This window comes from Scleropages formosus, chromosome 21 (genome assembly GCF_900964775.1).
Source record: "Scleropages formosus chromosome 21, fSclFor1.1, whole genome shotgun sequence".
Lineage (NCBI taxonomy): Eukaryota > Metazoa > Chordata > Actinopteri > Osteoglossiformes > Osteoglossidae > Scleropages > Scleropages formosus.
Genome location: NC_041826.1, coordinates 16,527,654 through 16,550,888, shown reverse-complemented (window position 1 = coordinate 16,550,888; position 23,235 = coordinate 16,527,654). Strand labels below are relative to the sequence as shown.

The 23,235-nt window shown below is 42.4% G+C and overlaps 1 protein-coding gene across 2 annotated transcripts in view; it reads left to right on the top strand.

Annotated features, from left to right (window-relative positions):
- Nucleotides 1-19,579, top strand: part of LOC108920761 (proton myo-inositol cotransporter-like) — a 34,463-nt gene extending 14,884 nt beyond the window's left edge. For both annotated transcript variants that reach the window (XM_018729781.2, XM_029247112.1), the window contains exons 4-10: nucleotides 10,548-10,656; nucleotides 17,026-17,189; nucleotides 17,418-17,529; nucleotides 17,638-17,763; nucleotides 18,027-18,145; nucleotides 18,241-18,393; nucleotides 18,945-19,579. In XM_018729781.2, coding sequence (XP_018585297.2) covers nucleotides 10,548-10,656; nucleotides 17,026-17,189; nucleotides 17,418-17,529; nucleotides 17,638-17,763; nucleotides 18,027-18,145; nucleotides 18,241-18,393; nucleotides 18,945-19,171 — 1,010 coding nt within the window. In that variant the 3' untranslated portion in view covers nucleotides 19,172-19,579. The remainder of the gene's footprint in view (nucleotides 1-10,547; nucleotides 10,657-17,025; nucleotides 17,190-17,417; nucleotides 17,530-17,637; nucleotides 17,764-18,026; nucleotides 18,146-18,240; nucleotides 18,394-18,944) is intronic.
- The last annotated feature ends 3,656 nt before the right edge of the window (nucleotides 19,580-23,235 follow it).

The window sequence follows — 23,235 nt, the reverse complement described above, 5'->3', positions numbered from 1 at the left end:
GCATATTTTTTTCTGTAATATTAAACAGCTTGAATATTACAAGTTCTCTTCATCTTCTTTTTTTAAAAAATGCATTTATGCCCGCTACACTTTTTCCCACTAACTAAAGCATGTAAAGCAGTTTTGACTCTGCGTCATGTTCCTTTGTGCAAAAAGTCATTTCCGGCTTGATTGCAACTTCATTGAATGCTCTCAGCCATTCAGAGCCGGCGTAAGACCTTCCCACTTCCTTCAGTGACTGCCTTTGGATTATTGATTGACCTGCTTTTTGTAGCAATGGCAAAATTTAATCTGCTATCGGTTTCCTGCAAGCTAAGCGTTCCGAGAGAGCTCTGTGTAATATTCATGGTCTTATTTCTGAGCAGAGTTTAATTTAAAAAATTGATCACACTGAGTTCAGAGACACATAATGTCAGTTATTTGTGGTTAGAATATTAGTAATTGAAACTTTCAAAATTATACTATATGCATCTGCTTGTAAAATCATAATGAGAAATGATTTTTCTATGTAATTAGAGCATCATGCCCTGCAGGAGATGGTCAAAGGCACATACAATATGATGGGTTCTCTGTCACGTAAAACAGACTGGCTATTTTACCAGTGTTCCTCTAGCGCTAGCATGAAGACAGAAAGCTCTTGTCTGTAGTCTGGGGTGCTTCTCATTTACAAAATATTAGTGAAAACATTTTTGGTATTATTCAGCCACCAACTCATTTCTTGGGATTGTATTTACAGGAAGATTTTTTTTGCCAAATGATCGGATCCTAGGAGAGTTGCTTTCTACTTCGGCCTTTTCCGCTTTCAGTTTGTTCACAGGCAGGGATAGCAGGTGGTGTAGTTCTTAGAGAAACCGCTTTGCAAAGGGTCTGAATTAAAAATCCCTGCTGCTTCTGTAATACCCTTGACCAAGGTATTTATCCTGAATTGTTCTACAGAGTAGTGTAGCTGTAGATGGACTCATAGGTGTAAATTGTGCTACAGACAGCTATTCTGTCAGAAAATACATCAAAAATTGTTTTTTTTTTTTTTTTTTTTTTTTTGAGGAAACACAAGAGGCCATTACACTTAACTGAAATTTATATGTAGTTGGTTTAGGGTAAAAAAGGAGGTCTGGTGCAATTTATGATCACGACATTAGTTATATAGCCTGCATTTTTTCCTGTACACAGTAAAAAAAAAAAAGAATATAATCTTGCATGTAATTTGCAGGAGATTGAGGAAATTAGTAGTTTTAGCCAAATGTCCCAAAACTAATGAGTTAACTCAGAACAGAAGAAACCACTGCCAACTACATAGGTGCTAATATAGTACAAGTTACCATTTCCAAATATTTGATAACACTGAGAAGGTGTGATTTTTTTTTTCTAATATGCTTGTCTTCTGCAAATTACATGCAAGATTATTTTCTTTTTTACTGTGTACAAGAAAAAGGGATACTATTGTATGACCTGATCTGAACTCATCACTGCTTCAAAAAAACCTTAGAGGTTTTAATAATTCTTATGTCTTGAACGAGAAGATCAACTTATATAAATACTGTGTGATATAAATTATGTCAAGTTTAAACATGATAGTAACTGCATATTAAAAATTCTCTACTCATCAAATATGATCCGTAAAGCTCTTTTTGCATAATTACATCACTTTGACCTAAAACTGACAGAATAAATATTCATGTGATCCCTGTAAAAGGTGGTAGTATGAAAAATAAGACTTTAAATAACTTTAAAATACATAAAGCTCATCTTCTAACATCATCTTCTGTCTTTGTGCCCTTTTATGACATTTAGTTACTGATTTCACTTCTGAAAGTACAGTATTGGGTTGAAAAGCTCTGCAGTTCAGAGGAAGGGAAAATGGAGAAATTTATCTTATGTATATTAGATATCCAGTTAGATAAGTGTACACTTTTCTTTGATTAATGTAATAGGGGACAGTCAAGAAAATAATTATTCTGAGGAAGCATGGATCTGAGGCTTCTTCACTGGACTGTCAAGGGTGTGAGGCTGTTCCCACGTGCCAGCAATCATCCCCTCTTTCATACTGAAGATTAACTGCAGATGATGCTTCATGCTATATATAACTCTGCTGCAGGAGAGAGCAGCTCGCCGAGGGCTTTAGATCTACAGAGTGTTCCTCTTCAGCACGATATGGTATGAAGAGAGAACCCCGTCCCTCAACATCTGTTTCTCTCTAACTCACCTGCTTTGTGCTTCCCAGTCTCACCGAAACAAAGTCGCTCGTCCCTTCTGACTTCCTTTAACCCTACATCCCAAAATCAAAATAACGCACCCATTTTAGTGTTTCTCCTTTGTGTTTCTGAGGATCTCACCTGTTGAGCTGGGTTTTGCGTCAGAATCCCTCCCGTCACTGATTTGGCACAGCAGTGATGTCTGCGGCTTCGGCTCTGGAAGCAGCGGGGGAACAACTTTGCTCCCTGGGCAATGTGGTGTTGTGCTGTGAGCACAATTATATGTGTCAGGAAACTGGAATGTGTCATTAAGAGACTGATTGTCTAACCCAAACACTGACGGCATTGTTGCGCAGCCAAAATCCAAAGTCGATATCGAGTTTAACAGCAGGTCCTGTCAGCCCTCCATAGACATCGGGCTTGTTGGTAGCCCACTGACACATTAGCTGGTGGCCTCACTAACTCTACGACATGCTTGTCAAGAGGCCATCTGTGTCTGCCTTGTACATGCTTACCACATGTGTCACTGGGGAGTAAATCAGTCCAGATTTTTAATGCCAATATCCTGAAGTTTAGGGGATTTTGTCTGTGATCTGCCATGTGCATCTTTGTTCTTGCCCCATATGCTCTTCCCTCAGTGCCGTCTCCTGGGATGCTGTGCTTCATGCCAAAATACAAATCCAATTTCACTATCACCGTCAGGGCCAGCATTCTTCCTACAATGCAATTTTGTGTTGTAATTACTTCATTGGTCTGGAAAGAAGCAGTTGGGTGATGAATCTCAGGAAAGCGCAGAGCAGGACTGGAAGGGGACCTGCTCCCCATCCTTCACTTACTAAGTGACAAAGCCCTTGCCTGACCTCTCACCCCTTGGCAACACTCCACCGTTGGTGTGGGTTTCTAGAGCCTCTATTGACACATTGACATATCTGAAGCACAATCCAATGAGAAATTAAAATGAAAAGCGTTCCTTGTGCTGTGAGAACTTCTTACCGCTGATTGATTCAGGAAGCCATTTATTCTCTCGTGCTCTGTCATTGATCCAATGTAGTGGATCGATCGATCCATTACATTGGATCAATGACAGAGCACGAGAGTATAAATGGCTTCCTGAATCCAGTGAATCCAGTGGATCTTCAGTTCAGTGGGTCTTCTTTGCATGACAGAAAATGTTCTTATTCTTGTGTGCTTTTTTATCACTGATGCAGTTGTGAAATTCATTCTGTAATCACAGTGATGATTACTGACACTGGAAGCAACAAAGAGCATGATTTCTCAAACTGCCAACACATGGTTGTCTGAACCTAGATCTAATAGGATGGTAACGTTACTGAGGACGATCTCTGCATCCAAGAAGAGCCACTTTTCTACCTATAACTAATGATATCTTCATGGAGAAATCCAAGCTTTCTTGGGTTTACAAGGAAATAACACTTTGTTACATTTTTCTTGTAAAATAATCTGTCATTCCTTCAATTAAAGGAGTTTTACCTTTCTAAATATTTGGAAGGGATACCTACCCATTGGGTTTATTTTTTTGTCAAAGCGCTAGAGTAGATTTTAGCTCATTTTTGGCACCTTTGTTTTTTCTTTTTCCTGTTTTGCTTTTTGATGTTCTGGTTTGCCCCCCTCCATAGCATCCCCATCCCTTGGCAGATCAGTGGATCAAAGCAGCACATTTCCTACTCCAGAGTGGGCTCTGTCAAGCAGTCCAGGTCCTCTTTTCACAGCGCCGTCTCTTCTGTACAACAACCCCCCCCCCCCCCCGAGGCGATGCCACACCCTGCCGCTACAGCCGTTTCTGCTACTGCTCTGTCTCGGCATCAGCACCGAGACAAGGTATCATGGAGCGTGTGATGTGTCCACAGCCTGGGATGACACTCAGAAAAGGGAAAAAGAAAAAGTCTTTGAATTAGCTCTGTTTCTAGCCCGAGAACCAGGGAAGAGGAGAAGCCCCAGAGACAAGAGGACCTTTTTTCTGAGTACTGCTGTTTCCTCCAAGGCTCTTTCTCCATATTAATCTTGAACAGAGCTCATGAATAGTGCAGTGGCCACTTCATCATGTCCATCTCCCAGCGGCTCCAAGGAAACCAATCTGTGTGATGACAGCATGGGGGGGAGTGCTCCCACAAACGTGGTTGGTCTCTTCTAGGCAGTCACACCAGACCCCCCACCCCCACCCCGGCTTTGCCGGTGTATCTGTGGAGAGTCTCTACCACAGAGCTTTTAATGGGCCTTGATAAAAACTGCTCTCGGAACCCAGTTTGAGATACTGGCGATTGATTTGTAACCATTTTTAAAGAGAGGAATAGGTTTTAGGCTGTCAACAGCAGCATTTGCGAAAACGATCTTTGCTGGCTTAATTGGCTCTGTCTCGGGCTAGTACTGCAGTGCTGCCAGTCTTCACCATAGCAGATGTGGCAGGTTCTTCTGAAATCAAAAGCACAAAGGCCAGTTTTTTTGTAAAGCTCATTTTGCCTTACCTGCAGTTCCATGATACCTGTAGCCAGTGCCCCCTCCGCTGAACCTCCATAAACCGTCACCGCTTCGCTTCCTCCCCTTTACGGCGTTTAATGTCAGAAGCTGCCCTCTCCAACCTGAAGAGCCTCTGGTTCATTGCACTTTGTGGACAGCACAGTATCACTTTATTGCATTTGAAATGTCACATCTTAATGTTACAAGAAATGGGTTGTACAGTACACTGTGTAGGGAACGGTGCATTGAAGACATACCACAGTGGGGTGGATTGAAAAAAACCAGTGTAATTGTGCTTAAAGCCTTTAAAACTGTAGCAGTCCTTAAATAAATCTCAGCATGAGAAGTTCACACATATCTTTCTGTGTTTCTGGGTAACTTTTGTTATCTGGCAGCAACATTTGGAGCAATTTCCAGAGCTGTCAGCTCGCATTCTGAGACACATGGATACTTTAGATGACTTTGGCAGAGATTTGAAATCAGACTGAACTGAAACACAATGTCTCTGATGTCCTGGCACATGCTGTGCATCTTCCTCATTTTGCCTTTTTCCAATTAAGTTGCTCAGTCATGTGCCTATTAAAATGTTTCTGCAGTGCAAAGAATAGATAAATCCACCCATTATCAATAACTTCCGGGAGCCTATCCCAGAAGCATAGGACACAAAGCATGCTGCATCTGTACCTGTAACAGAAAACCATCAGTGTCTGACTTAGTGTCCTGAAGTATCTTCATTCTCATTGGTTTTATATTTAAGATTTTCCTTGCAGCTCGATTCAGCAGCGCAGGAAGTTTCAGCAGAAGTGTTGTCTACATCTTGTTGTAAAGCTGTTTTCCTTGCTTCTTTCCAATCCCCTGCAATGAATGTTAGGATTCTGCATAGCTGATGGACACTAGATGGTTGTCTTAGCAGTTACATATTAGAGATGTTAGCCAGTTCACTCTCAGTCTTTATAGAAAAATGAGTTAAAGCTGTTGGTACCAGTGCATCTATTCTCTCTTTGCCCTCTGTGGGTTAAACCCTCTCCCCACCAAAATCTTCTTCACTAATGGTGACATACATACATTTTTTTGATGTAGCTGATGCATTTATTCAAAGCAATTCACAATATTAGGCTATATACATTTATTTACCCATTTAGACAGCGGGATAATTTCTTACTGGAGCAAGTTTATGGTAAGTACCTTGCTCAGGGGTACTAGAGCTGGAGGTGAAACTCAAGCCTGTGACTGTTGGGTTCAAAGGCAGCATCTCTAAGCACTATGCTACCAGCTGCCCCATGCACAGCAGTGATGTTTCCACAGGTTTGTATTGCAATCTGTCAAATTGTTTCATGGTCCCTTTGAATGCATTAAAATTTCTTGTTGAGTCAAAGTAAAATAACTTCTGGACAACTGCAGCTTGCATTTGCATTTAGTGTGATTGTGTTTTTACATGAGTGGGAGGTCAGGGATCAAGCTGTAAGAGATAGGGTATGGACTCAACACATGTATCGAAACTTGTTTTTATCTGATTATGTTCAGTTCCTTCATTTGTTTTTTCATCGTTGAAAAACTGGAAATGATTTCCTAGCACACTGATTGCTTTAGGAAGCACTCACTCATCTTTCTGCACAAGAGGAAATGCTGAGAGCAATTTGTGGTAGGGAACATGTCCTCTAGCCTTCCTTTTATTGCATCTTTTCCTCTTGGTTACGCATCTACAGTCCTCTGGTCCACAGAAGGCATTTGCCCTTCAAGCTCCCATCTTAAATTTACAATGTATATAAAAAAAAAGAAAACATGATCTCTTGGGAAAGCTGTTTAATGTCGCACACAGTTTTCAGGGTAAATCAAAATGTATACACAATACTTTGTAATGAATACATATTATTGCAGGTACTTTTGGACTTTTTGTCATCTTGACGTTTTACAGATGCACTGTATTCACCATTGTGTCTCATTCTTGGTAATAAATCACACTAAGACCCCTTAAGGATAGGGTGACTTGAACGATCTAAAAGGTCTTTTACGTTTTCCCTAACAGAAGAGACAGTGCCACTCGAATGCAGTGATACGTAACTGCATGAGTAACATTTTGACAAGTGAGTTAGGGACAGATCTTTAGGTTTTACCGTGAAGGATTGTTGCTTGAGAAACTTGTTGTATTAGTGTATTTTGATTTTCCCATACTTTTGATATTCAGGACAGTTGGAGCAATCTGGTTTTCACTGCAACAAAGACTGCCAAGTCTTCATAGACTTCTCTGGCATCTTGTCTTCCTGAAAGACTTTATTTTTGGCGTTGAGACATCCAGGCACAGCCGAGTGAAAATGTGCCTGCTTTTTCAGCAGCGAGACGGCGTGGGCACACACATTGACACTGGCATTTGTCCTTTTGTGGAGTGAGCTCATATTTGCTTTTCAAGACATAATAAAAAGAAGGTTTTGTTTACATGTCAAGGTTGAACTGCAGTTCTATTGTTCAGGCCCCTTAGAACGTCCAAGGACAATCATACAAATCCACTGAGCCACTAGTCCCTGATGTCAGCAGCAGAATTAAACCTCGGTTTGAAAGCAAGAACAGCACCTTCTATTAAGAGGGATGTCAATACAGTTATCTGTTTAATAATTTAAAGAACCCTCTCTGGTTCATATGGCAATAGTGTACATTTACCTCATGCTTTTCTCCAAAGTGACTTTCAAGGTTAAGGTCACAATTATTACATGCTTACAGTCATTTACCCAGCTGGGTAGTTTTACCAGAGCAATTCAGGGTAAGTACCTTACTCAAGGGTACTCCAGCCAGAGAGGGTGATTGAACCTACAACCTTTAGGGCTAAAGGCAGTAGCACTAACCACTATGCTACCAGCTGTCCCCACTCTAGAATTGTGTGTTGCTATCATTCTCAGAGATGTACATCACTTTGGAGAAACATTTCTGCTGAACGCGCACACACACACTGTCCGAACCGCTTGTCCCATACGGGGTCGCGGGGAGCCAGAGCCTAACCCGGCAACACAGGGCATAAGGCTGGAGGGGGAGGGGACACACCCAGGACAGGATGCCAGTCCATTACAAGGCACCCCAAGCGGGACTCAAATCCCAGAGAGCAGGACCTGGTCCAACCCACTGCGCCACCATGCCCCCTACTTCTGCTAAACAAATAAATGTAAATGTCAGTGTAAACTGGAGAAGGGACATTTAACTGGAGGTAGAAACACGGAGGAGGATACCTTCTGTTGTATCTTTTAAAAAGAGCACGCACAAATATTTAAACAAGTGATTAAAACTTTTTTTTTTTTCCTCAGAAGGGAATTTGATCACTGAGCAAATCCTCATTACACTCTTCCCCCCAGTCATGTTTGTCATCCTCATCATGATCATATTTGTTCCCTGCGCTGGTGCTTGCGGGGCCTTGCTGGCATGGCTTTGTGTCTGTGAAAATGAAATTTCCTGTTTGTGCGGTGATTGATTTCCTGGGAGCGTGGCACCCGTGTAGCGCAGTTCACAACCATTCATGAATGTGAATCTGGCAGGTAATTGGGTGAGTCAGCACTCTCCAGGAAGCGCCGCCTAATTGTCTCTCATTACATTTGCTCTTCTTGTGGTCTCTTTGTGTGCCTACATTTTTTTTTTTTTTTTTTTTTTTTTATCTGGAGTGGAAATTTTTCCAGGTGATACCTTCACATGGATAGTAAACGCTAAGAAATACTTATAATGATGAGGCTTCCATGGGTTCAGATTTCACATTTAATTTGGTTAAAAAACAGAAATGGTTAAATATTTTCTCCACTTTCATCGGCACACCTTAATTTTTGTGCAATTATGTTTAAAATGGCTGTTTCAGCTGGCTGTCTCTACTGTGCGTGCCCCAAACTTTGTTTATCGTGGTATTACCTCTACGATCAGACATGGTTGAGTTTTACCTGCCATTCTGAACCCAGTGGTTTGGAAAGTGTATGCTCTGCCATGGGTTTATACAGTACCACAGGTGTAAATCAGAGTTTCATGTTTTTTTCTTTGTGAAATGGGGCAGCTGGTAGTGTAGTGGTTAGAGCTGCTGCTTTTGGACCCAAAGTTTGCAGGATTAAGTCCCACCTCTAGTTGTAGTACCCTTAAGCAAGCTGCTTACCTTTAACTACTTCAGTAAAATTACCAGCTGTATAAATAGGTCAATAATTGTAAGTAGCCATACATTGTAAGTTGCTTTGAAGAAAAGTGTCAGCTAAATAAATAAACAGCCCCTCTGACATATGTTAGGATTTATGCTTCATGTGTGATTGATTCCCAGAGGTTGTCCTTTGTGAATCTGGGGGTATCTGAGTGCATCCTCTCTAATCTTTTTGCCTTGAGTCCAGAAAGCAGAAGGTCATGGTATCCACCTTAGTATCTCTGTGGTGCAGCTGTGGCATTCCCGCATTTATGGGCAAGAATCCTTACCTCCAACGATATTTCTTGGGTCATTCCAATGACAGCGATCTTGCAGCCATTAATACCCTTTGTCACAAAAGCAATGTAGCCTCAGTTAGATCTGTCTTTATCTGCACATTAATTTAGCTTGATCGCTGAATTTTTATCATGTTATCTCATGGACCTCAGAGGTTTGCTGCCCACAGTGGGTGTGAGACCTTCTTGGCAGAAGGAAAGGTACTTTTTCATTTGACCTTCAGTGTGTGGAGTGTCTTATTTTAATTTGCTAAGGCTTCTGAAGAATGTCGTGAAGCTTGAACAGGGAAGTGTGCAAGTGAAGAAAAGGGGACGAACACTTGGTCTTTGATATGCTGAATTATGTATGGTTCTTGGTATGCTTTTCTTGCTCTTTGTGCATTTTTGCATTTTGCACAGCAGAATGTTACCGGAATAGTTCCCTTTGAAGACATTGCCATGTCGCTTTCGCCTAAAAGGCCTAGATGTGTATTCCGAGTCTGTTAAATAGACACCTTAACCACTCAGTAACCAACTGGACACCCAGTCATGACAGAATGGATCTGATTCCTTTCATATTTAATAATCAAAGGCTGTGATTTTCCTTTTTGACTTGCTGGAACTATGACCCTTTTCAGGAGTTGTTCTTTACGAATGTGATCACATGTGCTCTAGTATTACAGCAGTGTGGGAAGCTGAACAATAGTGAACGTCCATGTAGAAATTTATTCAATTTCCACTCCAAGTGACTGTTCCGATAAATTGCTCCCACATACATAGATTGCGTCCCACTGTCACACCGCCCTCAGCCCAGCGAGGGGCACCTGCGGCTGATCAGGGAGCGACCGCATAAAAGGACGCTCCAGAGCGCACGTAGATGTGGAACCTTGAAATCTCTCGCTCACGTACCTTGCCTTTGCTCTCCCGTCTTCCTTCACTCCTCGTCCTCGACCTTCCCCTCCTCGTCCTCGTTTCCCTGACCCCTCTCCTGAATCTGCTTGACTTTCTGGCTCAACGACTAACTGCTTGTCTTCTGGATTACGTCTCTTGGATTCTCCCTTTGATTTCGTCTGCACATCGGTGACCCTCTGCTTGTTTTTGACTATGTCCTCTGGCATGTCCCTTGAAAGCCCTTCCTGTGCTCTGCGCCTGAGTCCGCCGCTCCGACACGGGGAAAACTCCGTGACACCCACTATTCTAAATATTCTATGTTACCCTGGATCCCAGTGGTTGGCTGAGAGAAGCCGTAGTGGGCGTTTGTGTGGCTGACAGAGTTGTGAAATATTAAACATGCTTGTAGCCCATATGTTTGTGTATGATGAGTTGAAATGTTCCTGCAGTGTGAGTTGAATAATATCTGTGACATTAGACCCACTCTCTGCTCCCTTGCACTGTAAATTGAATAATGAGATCTTTGTGTTTCCACCCCCTAGGCTGAGTGAATTAATTCTTCATGCCTCTGTTCCATCCCAGGAGGCCCAGTGATCTGGCGCATGCTGGCGTACCCCCCTGCCCGCCGGGCACTCATCGTAGGCTGTGGGTTGCACATGTTCCAGCAGCTCTCGGGCATCAACATTATCATGTAGGTATTCCGCGAGTCCCTCAGAGCAGTCCTTGCCCCGTCAGTCTGATCAGTCCCTTGAAGTGTTTCACATGCTGCTGGCTTCACAAAGCCTTTTGTTGGAGGGTCTGTGCTGCTCCTGTGTTTAACGGCTTCTTTTTACTTGTAGGAATCATTTGTAATAAAAGGAAAGATGAGCTGTCGGTGACGAGCCATGTGGGACTATGCTCAGGAGTTTATCAATGAAGTTCTTATTGATGTAACATCCATATGGACTGGATTGTCTTGGACGGAGGGTACTGTGTGTGTTCCATACAAAAGAACTTGACAAGAGGGTCAGACTGTTTTATGCAGAAATCAATGAGCAAGACTAGATCAAATGGATGAAAATCCCCAAATTTCCTTGTTGCTTTGCAGACACTTTCCCTTTAAACAACCTACACTCCTGCTTTGGCACTGTTACAGTTTTCCTTGTCCAAATTTCTGCTAAAATTTCAGGTAAGGTGCCTTGCTGACAGGTTCAACAGTAGTTCCTCTATTGGGATTTGACCATCCAACCTTTTGCTTCTAAGACCAAACACTTAAACACTACAACTGAAGCCATCCTAAAAATATTCTAGAAAGTCTATTTAAATTGCTCCAAAAACAAAACTCTGTCTGCAAAGTCATTACTGAGATCAGCTTTTTTGTTTCCATGTCAATTGCTGATTCTGTCCAGAAGAATCTAATACATATTGTAAAAAATGCAATTATTTAAATGTCCTCATTATGATTGCTTATTCAGTCAGTTCTTGTGTATGATTTCTTTAATTTACTAAGCCAAATGTTTTACAGAACTAATATTACTAATAATAACCATTCTTAGCAATATTGACAACTTCTCTACAAAAATCAGGGGGGTGTGATGGCGCAGTGGGTTTGGCTGGGTCCTGCTCTCCGGTGGCTCTGGGGTTCGAGTCTTGCTTGGGGTGCCTTGTAACGGACTGGCGTCCTGTCTTGGGCGTGTCCCCTCCAGTCTTGCAACCCTGTGTTGCTGGGTTAGGCTCTAGTTCACCGCAACCCTCCTTGGGATGAGTGGTTTCACACAATGTGTGTGTGTGTCTACAGAAATTCTTCCTTGTGTGTATGTCATCAGTTAATCCCCAACCTTTCACAATTTATTATTTTAATTATTTGTAAACTGAAATCTTGAATGTGTTGTTGCTAAGCAACCAACCACGAAGGAAGAAATGTGCTTTTTAAAGCAACCTTTTACATGTTTGCATCAATGTTTTTTTGTGTGTATTTTAGCTGTGATTACCTGCTTTTGGAGAGATTTTCAGGAATACCAAATTACCTTACCACAGTCATCCGTCTAAGAGAGAGGGACAGGTCTCTTGCTCTGCGAAAATGATAGTGTGACTGGCTAGATGTGTCAAGCCGGAATGAGGTGTTTCTCGGGAAACACCGGCCTTGCAGTGCGTTAGTTGCACTCTCTGAGATGGGGACAGGTAGCAGTGGAGTCAGGGGTTGAGAAAAGCAGCATTAAGTTTTGCCAATTTGTATTCACGTGACCCCCTCAGTAGTGTAGGAGCTTCATCAGAGCAGGCCTTCAGTGGTTCTTGGTGAACCCATCAGAGCAGCCTGTACTACCTACCCGTGATAGATAGGAGACAGACATGTCCATCAATATTCTTCACAGTCCAGAGTTTCCTAAAGGAAACTGGCACTGGTGACACACCGCTGGCTCTAAAGCTGCCTTCTGTAGACAGCCAGCTTGAAAACAAAATGACCTCACTCTGCAAGGGGGCAATTTGCAGCTCAGTAATTGCAGTAAAGGAACTAAACATCACATTTTTCAAATATTGCTCCTCTCGAGGATAACTCCCAGCGAAGCGGTCAAATCCTTTCACTGAAACACAGTTAATTCCGTTCAGTTCGATTTATTTTTTCACACTAACCATCTGCAAACGATAGCCTCCATGTGCTTCATATAAGACCTACCAAGAGTCTGCCAAAGTACATGGAGATATGAAGCAAGTTGCAATATTAATAATAACAACTGGCACTAGTAACAGAAACACAGATGGATACACAAACGATAACCATAGTCATGAACGAGCATGGGAAAAGCTAGATCGCACCAGAGGAGAGAAAACAATGTCCTAAAGCTGGTACAGGAAGGAGAAACCTCTAGGGGTTTGAGGCCAACTGGCTGCTCAACACATTTTTTTTTTTTTTTTTTTTTTTTTAAATTCTTGCCTGTTTTTGATAAATAATGACAAGATTAGGAATGTGAATAGAGCCCTCCTGCAGTCCGTCCAGGCTCGGGTCACCTAAGGCCCAGTAATTTAGATATGCTAATGTTCACTCTAATCAGAACCCAGCAAGCTGCTCCCAGTCAGAAAAGATTGTTCCCTTTTGTTTTACCCCTGGCATCTCCTCATTTATACATAATGAATGGGTTTTTTCCTATTACAAGACAAGGAGTCATTACAGACTATTGTACATTGACTTTGTAACAATACCACCTACCATCTTGGACGAAAGCAAAAAATTTATTAATGGTATTATTATTAAAATTATTGTAATTGGAATGTATTCTTATAAAACTACTTTTAAGAGAGAAACAGCCATCTCCGCAGGCTGCTAAAACAAGTGGAACCCATAGATTTGTGAAGTGCTGTTAAGGGCTGGGGATCTAGTCCAGTTCACAGAGCCGTGACAAGTTGTCACCACTATGTGGCGCTAACCCAATCGCAGAAAAGTACACATTTAGGCTAAAACGGTATGTTCGTCTGAGCTGCGGGCTTGGAAAACCTAAAGCAGAGACGATCGTCTCATTTGCCTTGTTGGGTAGATGTGCGGCGTCTTCAAGCTGAATGATTATGCAAAACGCCAGAAAGTTCCTGAGTGACTGTAGCTGCATAGACTACTCTGACAGTAACGGCTGCCTGCTGTGCTCAAGATCAAGGAGCAAAATGGATCAGATGAAGCTCTTTCACGACCTGTAGGGTTTTTTTTTTGCCACGCGGCCCCTGTCAAATGCAAATGGACATCAGGTGTGATACCAGCCCGGACCTAATAATGCCTGAAGGGTCTGTTAATTGCTTATGTTAGATAATTAAATCTTCACTCATTCTGATCAGTTAGGTGCTCTCACTTATGATTTTTGTCATTTAAAAAAAAATAAATAAATAAATGGCACACTTTCTTGGGCTAAAAACTGAATATTTCCATCCAGGAACAGTACTTTAACTTTTATTAGAAAAAAGTCTTTTAGGAATATAAAATCAATCTCGTGGCTTGTGTGTACCTGCACGAGTTGATCTTGTTGCAGTCGTTTATTTAAATGGAGAGTGCTGTTCAGATGCCGTCGCTATCTGATTGAATTCCTCTTCGAAGTACAGGAATATGTTGCTCTTCACCTGTGAGACAGAAGTCATTACTGTGGAAGCAGAGTGTATGAGTGTGTGTGTGTGTGTGTGTGTGTATGTGTGTGCTACTTTGTGTTTCAAAAGGGGGTTTTGTCTGGACCCCATCTCTGTCTGTCTCCCAAGGTGTATCACTGATGACATTGACATACAGACAGGAATGAATAACGACTAAATGCCAGCATGCGCTTCTCTACCAACCCGTGTGCTCATCTGCTCTTTGCCATTCCCTGACACTGGTATTGAAATGCCTGCTGTAGTAAATCTATTTAGCTGACAACCCTATTGATCTTTAATAAACGAACTGTCTCGGCACCCGTTCAGACCGGCTCGTGGCCGAAAGGTCTCTTTGAATAATTGAATTCAAAGTCCGGTTTGATTTCCCCAAGAAAGGTCAAGCGATGATGAGGTGATGAAACTCTATAGGTGTGCGGTGTGTTTCTGTGATAGACACCCTTACGCATGAGTGTGTTCTGCAGCGTTAAGCGGGTATCCGCAAGCGATGGTCTTCAGTGATGTTTTCTCTGTGCAGTTTGACATCTATCTATCTCATCTCTGTTCAATATTCATAGTCATCATCATCATTATACTGCAACATCCACCTTGTCTCTGGGTGTAGCAGTTTGCATGATGAAGTTTGTGTGGTGAAATCCTCTGTGTATTTGTGTTGTCAGCTTTATGCACGGTACACTTGTAGCGTTTAGGATATCTGAGCTTTCCGGAGTGCTCTTTGCAGTGCCTCGGTTGGCACTCGTATCCCTCTGGAACACATCGCTCACCGGGTCTTTGCGTTCAGTAGCGTCTCCTAGACATGTCGCGATCCTTTCATTAGCGAAATAGGTCAGCACCCAGGAGAGTTGTGCTCCGTCTGTCTCTCTCCATCTCTTCCTTTCCTCTCTCACCGAGACTGACTGTATTCCACAAACTCCGCACACGCTCTGTACTATTCTCATGTCTGTTTTGAGAAGCGGTGCTAAAACTATTAATGAGCACATCTTGCAGGCAGAGAAATTGACTGTCCACTGTGGACACAATACTATCACAGAGTTCTATGAGTAATGCCTAGTGTAGTGAGGCGTGGACAGTGATGTTCCACTGATTGCCAGGGATGTAACTGTCACTCTTAGGCATGATTTATGTGCTCTGGTCTTTTTATTTTAGAGGTCCTGCCACATTTTACACCTAGCAGCACAATGGGGGTGTTCTAAATGTGGATTTTCAACAAAAATGCCCTACAGCTGGATGTCTACGTATATCAGGGATCACGCTGTCTTCTTCTCAACATCCTCAGTAAAATTGCTGTCCATTAACATCCTCCTCCTGTTGATCTCCTCGCTCTTCTTTCATCACATTTTCAGACAAGATGTCTGGTGTTGGCTGAAAGGTGTGACTGCTATACTCCCAGGAGACTGGAAAGGTTACTACTGTTCTCATTCTTGACTCGTGCAGGATCTGTTATGGTACTGATACTGTATGGTCAGTCATGAGGTTTGTGTTCTGCAGTGGACTGAAACACAACTAAATGGAACTCAAGCTGAAGCATTCAGTTTTAATGGAAAACAACCAATGATGACAGGTTAAAGAAATAGGCAGCTCCATGTCACTACATTGTCTCGGTGCTGCATGGAAGAGTTTTTCAGGCTGCAATCCAGCCCTTACTTTCTGTCTTTCAGTTCGGTCTCCAGCTGGCAAAAAATGTCCTAATGGAACTGGTCGGCTCAGTGCTCGACCTGCCATGAGCAGCTTCATGTTTAAAAAAAAAAAAAAAAAAAAGATTGGTGTTGCCATGGTGAAGAAGGTTCCAGAAAGATCACTGTACCACAGCCAATATGGAAGCAGCACTGTTGTTATCCTTTAGTGCTTAGCTCCACTATAGCACTGTTGGACACCCTTATGCTTCCCATTACATTCAGGTGCTGATGGTTAGCAACTGCCTAAAATATGAAGAATTCAGGCGCCCTTAAAATATCAAAGTGTGAAGGTAACTGTCCTTCAGCCTTTGTTAAGAAGCTTCCTCTGTTGTTTGCCTCCAGACTAGATTTTGTATGGTGAAGTGTCCATTCATGTCCAGCACTAGCTGCTGATGATGAGGGATGTGGCTTCCAGGACTCGAGGCTCACCGGATCTCGGTCTATGTGGTGCGCAGCCTGCCTTTGTCGTACAGTACATGTGTAAATCACTATCATCTAGACCTTTTGGTAACGCTTTCATTCATCTGTATGCGTTGCATGCTTTTTCGTACGCCGAAATTTTTGTCCGAGGGGAGTTTTCATGGAGTTCCCCAGCATCTAATTTTACCACGTGAGCTGTGAAACCTTCGCTGTGCTTTAATTTTTGCATTAAATAACTCACTCTCAGTTTCCGGAGGTTCCTTGGCTCATCAGCTCCTCACATTCCACTGGGGGTTTTCAAGCAGTCTCCCAGCTGTGAGATGTTGTTCGTTCGCAAGCTTTCCCCGCCCCGATCTCTGCTTTTGCCTCCTTTTTTGCTTCTAAGAATGGAAGAATTTTGAAGACACACAAAGTAAAATATGCAAAAAGGTGGCAGCGTTACTTTCCAGACAGCATGACTAAGTCTGTCCCCATAGTCATTTCAAGAGACTGCAAATCCCCTACAATCATGGGAAAAAGCTGACTTCGACAGTTTGATTAATCCTTCTTTTCCCTGTTATGTCTTTTCGAGGCGTGTCTTCCAGCTTTAGCAGGAAAGCACGCCACGGAGTGGTGTGAAGAGCGCCGGCAGTTTAGCGAGCGGGCAGAGGAGATGCTCCCGGCATAGTTCAAGCAGCCACTTCGGAAACAAGCGGTTTTCCGCTCCTTCGGTGGGGCCGGTTTTATCACGGACTTCAACTTGTTTTGAGCTCTTGTCATTTCTGACCGAGACCGGAAGAACCGAGCTCTTTGAATACGTCTGAAGCAAGAGCGCAGCATTTGTCAGTAGTTAGCGCCACTGTGGCTCATTCGCTTTCTCTCTCTAGGTACCACAGTGCCACCATCCTGCAGATGTCGGGAGTGCGGGACGAGAAGATGGCCATCTGGCTCACGGCGTTCACAGCCTTCACCAGCTTCCTACTCACCCTGGTGGCAGTGTGGCTGGTGGACAGGGCGGGCCGCAGACGGCTGACACTGGGCAGTATTGCCGGTGAGCTCCGCGTGTAAACATCCTAAGCCGTCTACGCAAAAGGGTTCTGCAGGCGAATACAGAACTCGGTTTAGTAATTAAGCAGAGTGAGTTAAAGAGCCACAGTCTGTTATTCTATCTATTAGTGTTTGTCTCTTTCGGTAATGAAGTGTAATGTCATTAGGAGAACAACAGCGTCTTTGTGAGGGTCGCGGCTCTGGTTTTAAAACTGCGCTCCCGATTTACCAGGTACGGTTATGAGCCTGGCACTCCTGGGAGTCGGATTCCTCCTATCCGCCCGGAACTCTCCGTCCGTCACCGCGCACCCATCTGTACTCAATTCCTCATGCTCACAGTATGGGTGAGAACCGTCTCTCTCGGTGGCCTTTCCGAGTTGTCCGGGTTCTCGGGGCGGAGTCTATGGTTCCGTCCCCATTTTGTCACACACCCCCCTTTTTCTCATTGCCAGGTCATGTGAGCCGTGCATGCTGGATCCCAACTGCGGGTTCTGTTTCCATGAGAACGGCACAGCGGCGTTCAGCTCCTCCTGCCTGCCTGTCAGTCACGCATCCCCAGAGGCTGCGGCATGGGGCAGGTGATGGACGGAGGCAGACACACATTGCTCAGCCTTCTTAAATATTAATTACCTACATTTTGCATGTGGGTACTGACATTGTGTGATCAAAGCAAAAATCTCCCACACGGTGTGTATTAAGTAATTATTTAAATGGATTTTGTTTCGGTTTTAGTGCTGCCCGTCTATTTTGTTCATATTTTTATGTATACTGGCATTATAGCCCTTGTGTTTTTCAGAGTGGGGAATAAATAATGGTTTCTAAACGTTGTGGGCCTATACAGATGTTCCCATGGAACCCAGATGAGAGATGGGATCTACTGGGCCTTCAATTACTGTCCTACCTCCTACTCCTGGATTGTGCTCCTGAGTCTCATCCTGTACCTGGTTTTCTTTGCTCCTGGTAGGAGTCCTGGAGTCTGTTGTCAGATTTTCTTTTCAGGTCCATGTCCATGTGCGGCAGAAGGTTTACTTTCACTGCTCCCCATTTTCCCACAGGCCTGGGGCCCATGCCATGGACAGTCAACTCAGAGATTTACCCTCTGTGGGCCAGAAGCACAGGCAATGCCTGCTCTGCTGGCATCAACTGGACCTTCAGCATCCTGGTGTCACTGACCTTCCTCCACACCACACAGTACCTAACTTACTACGGTAATGTCATTAAGGATACCCAGTCAGACCACCTCGTCAATTTTTCTTTCGTTCGCGTTACAAGGGACAAGGTTTCATACTAGCAGTCATTGCATACATAATGACAATCAAACACTACCAAATGCAACCCCCACATTACGGGATACGTTTGGTAATGAATTAAACATCTCGGCTCCGAGAAACTAAGACCTTGCCTTCCGTTAGCCTCAAAACCTGGCTCAGTGCTTAGTGGAAGGGTCTGTGCGAATTTCTGGTAGAAACTAGGCAGTACTGTTAACGAGCTCCACTGTTTTGCAGAGCTCTTTGGTCTCCCCTTAATTCTGCTTCGTTCCATCATGCTCTTTTGTGTTGAAGTCAGGGCTCTGTCTTGGACAATGCGAACTTTCATCTATAAGTACTGCTTTGTGTTGCATTTTTCATGTTGTCTTTCTCTGAACTATGGTATATGGCATCTTACATAATATGTGACTTGCAAGCTATATTAATATGAAAATCTATGATCATACTCACTGAGGGCTGAAGCTGTACCTCTCACTTTTGTCCTTCCGCAGGTATGTTCTTCCTCTACACCGGCCTGACCCTGCTGGGCTTCTTCTTTGTGTTCGGGTGCCTGCCGGAGACCAAGGGCCGCAGGATGGAGGAGTGCGAGTCGCTGTTTGAGAGTCAGCTGTGCTCGTGTGGCGCCTCTGATGCAGAAGAGGGCCGACAGATAGAGTACATCCGAGTGAAGGGAAGCAACTACCACCTCTCAGACAATGACGCGTCTGACGTTGAGTAGCCAAGGCCAGCCTGCCGCAGAACGTTCTGGATAAAGAAAGGTACCATTGGGATAAATGACCCAAATCCCAGTCCACCTCAGCAGTTAATCTCACAATTTTCCATCGTATTCCAGTAGGCTCCTGTGTGCGCATGACAAAGGCACACATTTAAAATATCGCTGAGGTACCAGTGCTGTAGCACTGATACACTGGACAATGTAACAATGTTTGGTGGGTCTGCATTTCACAAAAGGGGATTAGTCTCCAAGTCCATTCCATTATGTCAGCGTTAACTCTGCTTGCAATGCTGCAAAATAGCCTTGTTCAGTTTTATTTGGACAATTTAATTACTTAGTTTACCTCCTTTCTTTTTTTTCAATGTAGATTCTAGATTTAGACAATTCAATTACTTAGTGCACATCATTTTTGCCAGCAATTTATGTACTACTTAGTTCTCATTTTAATCCGATAATGAAAAATTTGAAATATGACTTCTAATTGATTCTTTTCTGTCCTTCAAATGATAGTGTTTTTCTCTGTACGACATGGGATTTGAGTAATTGTTAAATTATGTTATACAGTTTATTGTGGTTTTATGGTAACACCATAATGCCTTTTGCTAAGTACAGTGCAGGACTCATTAATTGTATTAGCTGCAAACTCAAAAAGTGGAATGTTGTTATTTACATTGTTCTGATGTGAGGTTAGTTTGTATGGGTCATTTTGTGCTTTTTCTCTCCTGTCTTCATTTGTTTTCAAAGTTCCTTTTCGGTTTTATTTGAACTGTAGGAACAAAAAAATGCTGTTTGAGTTTTTAAGTTCCACATTCACCTTGAGCAGTTCTGGCATTGGACAGAACAGTGTTGTTTATATAGAGTATATTTAGTGAATTAGACTTGAAGATTCATCATCATGTTCAAACAGGGTTTTTATTCCTTGATGAAACCTAACCAAGTGCACAATGGGCCAGAAAATTGCTTTTGTGTACTACTCACTTTTGTAGAAAATCAAATTGTTTTTCAGTTACAGCAGTAACAAAGATGTACTGTACATAATACCCTGAAGATTGAATAATGCATGAGTCCATGTTTTTCAAAGTATAATCAAATTTTGAATGAGATGCACTTTACTTCAGTTTATTTTTCAGACATATAAAGATCACATGATCACTGTGGTTAGATTAAGTAGCTCTCTGAGTTTTCAGTCAATGAGAGTGTCAAAGTTGTGCCATATCTGTAGCATAGTGAAGTTGATTACATGTCAACCTACTATAAGGCTGCAAAGTAGAATACTTGTGTGCTAGATATTGAAAACCAATGTATTCAAAAGTAAATATTGTTTAGAGTGGTACAGAACAAAGAGCTGTAATGAAATATTGCTTAACTTTACATAACATCACTGAAAGATGAGAATTTCACATAAAATATCAGTGTTTATTGATGGATTCCAATGTTACACAAAGTTTCTGGTTAACTGACAGTAAAAGGCTGAGGTCCATGTGTTACAGATGCCCACTACACTAGTTTATTTCCTTACATTTTTTTTCCCTAAAATCCACTATCACATCCACCTATATTTCGATTTATTCATTGCTTAATTTTTGTAAAAAAAAAAAAAAAAAAAAATCAGATACAGCTATAACAGATTCCAACTCAGACTGGTAATGTATTTTTAACAAGCCAACTTAATTAAAACAAATTTAAAATGACTCAAAGACAAAAAACATGTTGTTGGCACAAAGACCTACTGATGACAAATTAACCTCATAAATAAGTTGAACGTTCCTCGTCTTGTTGTTGATCTAAAATGCAGAATGACATCGGACACAAACCGCAAGTGCCCCCTATAAATAGCGTAAACAAAACACCCTCAAGTTTCGCCAGTGCGTCAGTCTCGTCCTTCAGTTTTGTGCCGTAAAAATGTACAGCTGCTGTAAGACCGCAGAAAAAGCGAATGAAATCGGCGCCTCTTTCCTGTTCTGTTTGGGTGCGTTTTACTGACACCTAGCGGCCGAGCGAGTAATTACACAATCTATTCGCTCTGCTGCAAACGGAACCTACGAACAAATAAATAATCAAATAATTGAAATAACTGAACATTCATAACGGGACCATTCGTAATACAAGAAGCCGGTTTATTCATTTTAAATCATATTCCCATCAGTTTTCCTGGCCTTAAAATATTTAAGTCAGCATGAAGCTGATTCTAAAGTGGCAGGTACTCATTTTCCGAATTAAAGTTATTGGTTTATGCAGAACTTACTGTTACTGTCCTTTGATGGGGGAAGACTAGAAAAGATATGAAAACCCAAAATATTGTTTTTGTTTTGGCCAACAGAGAGGTATTTAAAACAACGTTTATTTGCAGTGGAAACCTGTAATTTTCATATCAAAAGCAACTGTATTCGAAGAACACATTTGTACATTTCATGGAAAATACAGTGGAAAAATAATATGAAATTTAAGTGTTGTGTAGGTATTGTACTGTCTTCATGTTTTACTAGAATTTCTTTGTATAAAGCTAAATATATTCATGAGGTCAGAAAACTTCAGTGTGTAAAACTTTTAAATAAACAGGATTTGCTGTATTTGTTTGCCTTTTCAGTCCCAGATTGCAAACAGCAGTTACAAACAGCTTGAAATAATATACCAAAATAACAAATTTAAACTTCAGTTATATTCTAAATGAATCAGAAAAGAGTATGGACAGAATGTGTAAACACTGGTTATCTTGCTGATATCATTGTTGTAATCTTATCAGTATTTCCGACTGCCAGTCTCTTCCTAGCTAAACACCTCTTGTTCTGAGTTTTATCTTAGGATTCTCATTATGTTGTCAAGGAAGAAGGTAATTCTTAAAACCAAAGTTCACTCTGTGGATTTCAACACCAGGCTCTATATTCTCCAGTCCTCCTCTCAGTTTTGATGTATGTTGGTGTCCTCAGTCTCATCTCAGTTAACAGACCTGTCCCACTTTTTATGACATGATTAATTACTGCATCATGGTAGCACTGAGCTTAATTCCGGTTCAGTCTATACAGAGTTTTCATGTTCTTTCTGTGCTCATGTACTGTACGTTTCCTCTGTGTGCTCCACTTAGGTCCCACTGTCCAGAGACACATTTCTACTGAATCAGTGACTCTAAAATGTCCATAGTGTGTGCATGTGTGAATGAATGAGTGTGTTATTGCCCAGCACTGACATCCCACCCTGCGTGTACCCTACCTCGTGTCCTATGGTAACCTTATAATGGGTTATGGTGGCACTATAGAGAGGTAGGGAGGCACCATAATGCCTCCTGAATAGGCTCCAGACCACCACGACCCTTCATTGGGCATTCAATTATAGATAATCAAAGGATGAATCAGTGCTTCTTGAGGTACTATGGATGCATTTGGTGATAAGTCCTCCGGTTTGTGCGCATGTTCTGCTAATGCTGGTGTATATGGTGATGGCAAAAGGCTCTGTCACTGTGATGTGTGGTTTTTGTGGGTTTTCATTTCTCTGGTGGTCCATATGTGCTGCCTGAGAGCCACTTTCGAGGAGCTGCGCTGCCCCCTGGTGGCCAGGCGTGGTGATGCTTGGCGAACAGGAGAGAAGCTCCGCCGGTGCTCAACTGTTAAAGGGATTTTGTGCGTTTCTTCCCACCCCGTTGGACCTGCGGTGACTGGAAAAGCCTTGGTTTTTGGCTTTTTTTTTTTTTGCAGTTTCTTACAAAAGCCGTGTCTAGTAGTCCTGTGGCACAAAATGCAGACCTGAGTCTCTTGTGCAACCTCTTTCAGCTTCCATTTTGGTGCTGGATAAATGAATGTTGCTCTCTCTTTTCGGCATCTCTGTACTAACTCTACCGGCTGCAGCACTCCAACTCTCAAACTTTCTGGTTTTATCGTGGATATGTACTGCATCCCTTTTATTCTCCTCCATTTTTCCACTTCTAGTCTTTTATGTTTTAAATTCTGTCCTATACATGGCTGTTCACAGTGTTAACCCCCGCTGATCAAACCTGCGTGGAAATTCCTCTGATTCACTTTGTGTCAAACCGATGCATTTCTAAAATCCTGCAGAAGCACAGATGCAGCAGCAAA